Below are 7,899 nucleotides of genomic sequence, written 5' to 3'. Positions count from 1 at the left end.
AATCGATGCTCTGCTATCATACGTGTGGAAGTGTTGATCCAGGCCCGTGTTAAATCAACCTTTTAGGAACATTATCTTGTCAGAAGTGCAGCAGTTTTTTTGTTTGACTGAAGAATAAGCAGAAACATTCTTCTTATAAATATTGTTTTTCATCCAATAGATTAAATTACTATGAAACTCATTTTTTGGTTTATATCCAAGAGAGAAAGACTAGCTGACAAGCAGGATAATAGTAGAACTTAGAAGTAGTTTTACTTAGAATAGCTACACAAAGTCATTTAACGAAGGCAACAGTTGCACCATGCTGAGGCCTGACCTAGGACCTTGCCTAAGAGTCCACACCATAGTGGGAATTGAACCGACAACTATTTAATAATCATTTGTGAGAAAGAAAAAAACAAAGACAGTGAACTCCACATCCATCCTCCTCCTTCATTAGAGTCAATACCTCTCTTACAAAAGGCTCCTCAAGGGTCTTCAGGAAGTTCACTGAGGTGTCTCTCCAACAGGGTCCCGGGTCTGACCCAGGTTCTCCTCCTCTTCGGACACACACCACAGAGGGGAGGCGTCCACGCTAAAACCTCTGGAGGAGCTGATGTTCTACTGTGACTGATCTTTCCGTCCCAACGTTCAAGACCAAAGATGAAGGTTGGAAAATAGATCATCTCGCAAATCAAGAGCTGTTGTGTCTTGGCTCAGCTCTTTCTTCACCACAACAGACTAGACGACGGAGGAAGTTGCACAGATCCTGGTGGATCTCATCTCATACACTCCAAGATGCTAAGTCCAGTTAGAGACACAGCTAACGCTAGCGCCAACCGTCCGTCGTGTTTGATTACATACGTCACATATAAATCACAAAGTATATTAAAGATGAAAGAACTGGACAAACCAGCCGCAGATGAAATACTCCCACAATCCATCTTGATCCTGCTGAGTTAGTAATTTCTTTTTTTGTTTTTTTGTTAGGTGTCACATGACCGTGGCCGGTGCTAAGACTGGTGCTCAACATGCGTTGAAGGAATTTCCGCTTTTGTGACTCTGTGCTGCTCGCCTTGAACCGCACAAACACTGTTCAGGTGGTTGCCTAGCAACCTGAGTGTTTGCCCAAAATACCACCAGACTGAGCACACTTCCTCAGCGAGAGACCACACTCAGTTGTGTGTGCAAGGCTGCGATACAGATGAATGTTGCAGTGGTCATTCTTGACTGTAACTTGAGGTAAAATATGCTGACAAGACATTTTTCTTGAAACTCCACTTGTGTAATAGTTTTCTCCTTCCAAAAAAAAATGACCTTTGATTAACAAACACATGCATAAAAGTTGCTGTTAAGACATGTTGGTCGGGAGTTCCTGCAAAGAGTCATAACAGGAAGTAACTGGAGATTTTATACTCGAGTTACCCTTGAACTATATCACAGTATTTATAACACAATCCATTGTTGTGTACGTGGATCACCTTCTCCTACATGTTTTCATGCTTCCAGGTGAGTCGTCCAGTGTATCTGAGACCTCTTGACTAGTGTACGATCATTGATCCTAAGACCAAGTGTGTGATCATTGTGTTTGTTCATCACTTTATTATGTCATCACGGAATTTACGTTCCCATGATATCATGTCTCACCTTGTTTGTCGGGTGTGTTGTCTCACCCCTGTGTGTGTGTGTGTGTGTGTGTGCGTCTGCCAGCAGTGTTCGTGGGACCGTGATAACACGACTACTCACCGTCCACACAGGAAGAGCTCAGAAGAACGAGATTAAGAAGGTCAGCTTTTACCGCTGCGCCCTCGGCTGAACACACACTCGCCCAGCCCTGGTAAACACACACCTCTATCCAGGTGTTTGTTCACACACCATCTTTCACGGTTCTGTCGGCTGACATGTTGAGTATGGATCCGAGCCGGTGATGTTGGCCAACATTTCTGTGGTCGTTCCAACATCCACAACACCTGAGAAGACAGGCAGAAAAAGTCGTTGGACCTCAGATGTCACAACATTTTCTCGCATGCATGGGCGCGATTGAGTACACAACGCATTCCTCAGGAACAATTGAAGGTGTGTCTTATCAGTGTGTTGAGGTGGAAGTCGTTTATCTTCGTGCAGCGTCCAAGAATGGATTCTTCCATGATAGGTTAACTAGCAGTGATCGCTAGTTAGTCTTCAGTTTCATGACTTCATGGTCAAAAGCAAAAAATGCTAGCAGTGCTACATGCTAGCTCTCGCTCGTTCTCTTTTTTTTTCATTTGTATAAACGTCAGGGGAATTCCGTACGTGATGACATATCAGTTGGAAATTTTTTTTTCACAACCTTCAATATGAGTGAACAGAACCAAAGGTTAAAGGTTAAAGGGCACTTTGTACCACACCTGAAACATTCATAGTAACGAAGGATGATTTGTGTCAAACATCATCATTTTCCAAACTTTTGTTCGTTTTATCATTACCTGGTCGTCAAGCCTTCTTTTATATAAAGGAGATATTTAATTTTTTCTTTTATGTTTTACTTTTGCATTAAGAAGCTAATAGCTATTCAGGAATGAGTATCTATTTACCGCCACTATTTAAATGACCGTGGTCACATGTACCTTTCAGCCAATCAGTGATGCCCTAGTATACGAAACAATATGTTACATTTTACAAGCTATTCAAAGAAGATATAACATATATGTGCCACATATATTATAACGATAATGATGGGCTGCTTGTGATTGATAGTTTTCTACCTCTACACCACAGAAAAAAAATGTTCTGACATTATTGGCAATAAAGTTGTTGTGTGACCACCAGTTAATGTTTGTTTCTTCCAACAATACACCATACAGGATATAGTAGTATTTAAAAGATTATTGATGTTATGAAACAAACAGTCATGGGATAAAAAGGCTGACAGTTGACAGTAAATGTTCCAACTTTCAACGTTTTCTTAAGAATTCAGCCCAAGGTTAAATGTCAATCATACACTTAAAATTGTCTTTCAACAATTTCCCTAAAAACTAAGACAGCGCAAGATTGATCTCAGTACATGTCAAACGATAGTGAGGAGTTGCTTTGATGACGTAAGTGCTTCGTGTACTGCATAAATTATACTTGGCAGAAAATCTTTTAAAAGGAAGAATTTTACGATTAAAATCCAAGCAGAACAGAGCAGATTCTTGTTTTTAGGCCAAACAAAAGTATTTCTTGCCAACTCAAACATATCTTCTGTTCCAAAATGTGATGCTGTCTGGACTGAAATTAGGTTTAGATGTTATCTTCTTAAAATGTAACACATGTTGATGGAAGAAGATAATCACATCAGTAATTAATAAATACCTCCTAACTCATTAAAACATGTATTATGAAACATGGTTTACAGAGAGAGATTGACCAACATACTCATTTAGTAAATATACATGTAAAGTTTCAATGATAAAAAAACACATTGAATTGAGAACACAAAGACCAAATGTTGGAAATCTTAGGATGTTTATTTGAAAAAATATCGTCACAGACATTGAAATGTTTTGGGGCTTCACGTTGCGGTTCTTCACTTCCTTCCCTGCTTCTTCATGTGCATCTGATAGCACTGCTCGCAGGCGATCGACAGTCCCACCACCAGGGACACAAACTCCTCAAAGTCCACCTGACCGTCGCCGTTAGCGTCGAGGTCCTTCATGATCTTGTCCACGGCAGCAGGATCTTTCTGAGACTGAAGGGAAGACGAGAGCGTTAGGAATATTCTCAACCCTGAGGGGAAACTACTGTGTGTGTTGAAATAAATAAACAAAAATAACAACAGATTTGGATCTGATTAAATAACTTCTTTAATGACTTCTATTCCTTTTGTTACACAGTTTAATTTCATGATTGTAAAGTTGTTTAAATGCTCCTGAGTAAACACTTTTTAATTTAGCTGTTTTTTCATTTATCTATAATAAATAAACTCAGGATAATTCAAGTATCATTCAAGTGCAGACTGTTTACACTGTACATAGTTGTTTCTGGCCTGTCTGCTTCCATCACACTGTTTAAACTTCCTGTTTCAGAGGAACAGTAACAGACTCTTAATGACGATACATTTGTAGTAGAACTTTATTAAGTTACTGAACTGAAAATAAAATAATATTTCTTTATATTGGTTTAGAGTGAGACTCAAACAACAGACTTTTTACGAAAATAAACTCACTTTAGACTCACTTTCTAATTGAAGGAACACTCTACGACTCACTTCAAACCTTGTTTCTATTTCCGCTTGATCTCACTCCCTCCCAATGAACTCATCAATGGACAGTTTTTACTGTTTCCTGCTCTAATCACTCATTCAATCGTTGTTGCACTGATGGTGACTCTTGGGTTGAGCAGGTGAATCTGGTCTGTGTTTGGAGGATCCGTAGTGACAGAAGCGCTGAGTGGAAATGACAGTTTTATGGGCAGAAATGACACTTCTGTCATCGGACCGAGTTAAAACCTTCAAGCCTAAAAATCCTGTCAATAGGAAACAGGATTGTAAGTCAAAGGGTTTAAACTGAAACAAGCTCCTGTTCTCAACATGTTTATGTAGATGTCATGTCTGGCACTATTGTGCTGTCTGGACGGAAAAATGTGCAGAATGGAGACAACAGGAGGTGTTTCTTTTACATACCCGGAATAGTTCAAGATCTTGATTAGAATGTGGTTCTTCATGTTTCACCAAAAGTGTAACCATCACAATTGTCAGGGCAAAACGAAAACAAATTAATGTGAATCTTCGAAACATCGTGTTCTGCCTGTTTTTTGCCTGAGGTTCAAGTCAGATTAACATCCGCAGATTCCTCCAGATCATCGGAACGCTTCGGGTCAAAAGTTGAGGTGTTAAGGGACTGTGATGCTGACATCAGAAAAGGTTTTTTATCGACATAAGGAGCTTCTTCTCACCGTCAAAAAGTTGGACAGCTCGTTCTCCATCAGCTCGCGGAGCTCTCGCCGGTTCAGCGTTCCCGTCTTTCCGTCGCGCGACGCGTAGCGATGGAAGACCGTGATGAGGGACTCCATGGCGGTCTCCAGTTCAGACGGCATGTTTGCAGGAGGTCGTTACGTCTGTGGAGAGCATCGTGGTCAATAAATGATGAATCGGCGAATCAAAGTTCCATCGACCGATCGTCAAAATCAGCTTTAATTTTGAACAAGTTGAATATATAAACTTCTCCTCCAGTACTTTCAACACACGAGAAAGTGAAGCAAACATATCAATAATAATCAAATACCAGTTTATAAAGAAAAAACACTGTATAGCTTCATGCTTGAAATGTTGCCTATGCTAGCTAGCGCTGAGTTGTGTTACTTCTATTCATGTATAAACTTTCTTCTACTAAGTTTGATTTTAGCAACAGCAAAAACCTAAAGTTGAATGGAATATATAAGTTATAATCATCCATGTAGCTCGCAAAAATTGCTAACAGAAGCAACGCGGCGCTAGATAGCGTTCGCTAACTAACAATCAAAAACGAACAACAAACAAAGGAGCTTTAAACATTGATAGTAAGAAAGAAATGTTTTGACAATTTTCATTTAACTGGATTATATTCTTCAGAGATGTTTATATTGAATATGTTCACTGTCGACCGAGCTAGTAAAAGAACCATCATTATATCTATTTGTCCACTAATGTTAGTCCAAGTATCCATGACGTCCCTCAGGAGACTCTGGTTCCTCCTGTGAGTCAGAACCAGCTGAGTCGTCGCTGACAGACGACAATAGCTGAACGTAGGAGTTGTAAAACCTCACACAACAATATTGAACCTTGTTGATGGATACGTTGGTTATTTCCAGAATGTTGCGACATGTGTGACCTCCAGTCAGTGGAGTTGATCCGTGGAGGAAAAAAAGCTTCTTTTTTTTATGGTTCGTGTTTACGGTCGTAAATGTTCATTTGTTAATGATTTTACGGTGTACTCTTTTGTTTTTCATTCATTCATAAGTGAATTACTATCGTATTATAACTCGTACTTAGGCGTATTGTAGTTTATAAAATAAAACCCCTTTTATTATATTATCTATTTAACTTATATCAAATTCCAGCCTGTTGACTCATTTTAAGTGTTTTTAAAACTATTTATTTTGGCTCAGGAAACCACTTTGGAAATGTTTTGTCTTTTATAATACAATAACAATTATATGAATTGTTTTTTTCATTCTAGTTTGTACAACACAACCTTTTCATTGCACCACAGCCCTCCAGGGGAAACACATGCCACTCTGGGAATCACTGCCCTGACCACAGAGATACTAGTTGCCGTCACAAGGTTTAGACTCTAGTAAAAATATATTTTTTAATTTAAATAAATTGTGGCCACTAGTGTATATTGTTTTACAAAATACAAATCTGCTTCATTAGTTCTTGATTAAAAATAGCAATATTAGAAATATATTAAAATATATGTGTTTTATGTTATATTTATGTATTTATTCTCCTTCTTACACATTATTTTAATACTCTTTTACTTTCTCTTGTTGGTTGTGTGGCTGCTATGACTCCACACTTTTCAATACCACAAAGTCTTCGTCTTAGTTCCTGATTTATTGACCAACGGTCTCAGAAACAACTTCTTATCACGAGTGTTTTTTTTCAGCCGATCGACAGGGGGGTGGGGGCAAAGGTCAAAGTTCAAGTTCTTCAAGACTTTTTTTTTCAACACAACTGAGCCGAAACAAACAACAGCTTTATTCGTGTCCATAATTACCAGATAAACTCAGTTGCCAAAACGTCAATCATATTTATTCTTATAAAAAAACCAGATCAAGTGGCAGAAAAGGAGATGAGAGAGAGAACGCTGGAAGTTATGCAGGAGGGCACAAGTCCAACCACACCCTGTACTCACACACACGCACACACACACACACACACACTCAAACACACACACACATTCGCGCTCGCACACGTCCCAAGATAATTATCTTTTAAGTATGTATTAAGGTGATAATTTCACTTGAAAAACACTGACGTCATTTCTCTTTTTACTGTTGATCTTCTCACACACGCGATCACTTTTGTGTTGGAAGTTTGGATTAAATCTTAAAATCACGAACTAAGCAAAAAAATCACGGGTCGATACCGAGTAGAGAAGTCGACAGACCGGTCGATCCGGGTTTCCTGCGGTGGTCGAGAGGAGTTCTTACCGTGGAGGAGAAGAAACAGCAGCAGGAGGAGCAGGAGAAGGAGGAGGAGAAGTTGAGGAAAAGCGCAGCAGCGGTTTTATAGTGAGGCACCGCCCGGATGATTCAGCCTGGACCCTGACACCCAGATCACTGCGGTGGGCGTACAAGAGAAGAGAATGTGTGAAGTCCAGACTGTGTCTTTGATCATTCAAAGTTCATCAAAGTCCCTCAAACAAATCAACAGAACAAACCTTGACTCTTTGACCTCTGATAGAACAAAAAAAAAACTTCACAGAACTGAGGATAAAGTTCACAAACGTACAATCTCTACACAACAGTTTATAAAATACAATCACAAATCTAAGATCGTGTTCGGTAGAGACTTCTCCTGTCAAAGCTCAGACACCGTTAGTTTGTCATCATTAAAACCGTTTTTTTTCTTCACAAAACACCCTCAAGATGCGTATTTCCTCTGGTGGCCAGACAGTGTCATTGCAGATTAAAAAACGTTGACGTGTCACATGGTGATGAACTTTATTGTTCGTAATAATGCAAACAAGGATGAGTTTGAACATCACGTCGCAAGGAGCGTTCTTCCAGAATAAAAGTAAAGAGATCGATTTGTTGAAAATGCACTTCATGTGAAAATTGTCATTAGTATTTGACTTGTTTATTTGCAACATCTAAGCGTTGTTTTCACTTTAAATATTATTGCGGTCTGTTATTTCAAAGTAACGGGAAACTGTGGAGAAAAAAAAAAGCCAGCACAAAAGTACAGATCATTGT

General features: G+C 39.2%; 1 protein-coding gene across 1 annotated transcript; it reads right to left on the bottom strand.

Annotated features, from left to right (window-relative positions):
* Positions 1-3,448: 3,448 nt before the first annotated feature.
* Positions 3,449-7,263, bottom strand: LOC148083602 (protein S100-A1-like). Its single transcript, XM_087786681.1, has 3 exons — positions 7,135-7,263; positions 4,894-5,055; positions 3,449-3,688 (listed from the first exon to the last, which is right to left on the bottom strand). Exons 2-3 carry the CDS (start codon positions 5,032-5,034, stop codon positions 3,527-3,529), a joined length of 303 nt encoding a protein of 100 aa, XP_087642807.1. The 5' UTR covers positions 5,035-5,055; positions 7,135-7,263; the 3' UTR covers positions 3,449-3,526.
* Positions 7,264-7,899: the final 636 nt, after the last annotated feature.

This window comes from Callionymus lyra, chromosome 3 (assembly GCF_982586985.1).
Source record: "Callionymus lyra chromosome 3, fCalLyr1.hap1.1, whole genome shotgun sequence".
In the NCBI taxonomy this organism is placed as follows: Eukaryota; Metazoa; Chordata; class Actinopteri; order Syngnathiformes; family Callionymidae; genus Callionymus; species Callionymus lyra.
Note: the sequence above shows the minus strand (reverse complement) of the source record. Positions and strands in the feature narration are given on the sequence as shown.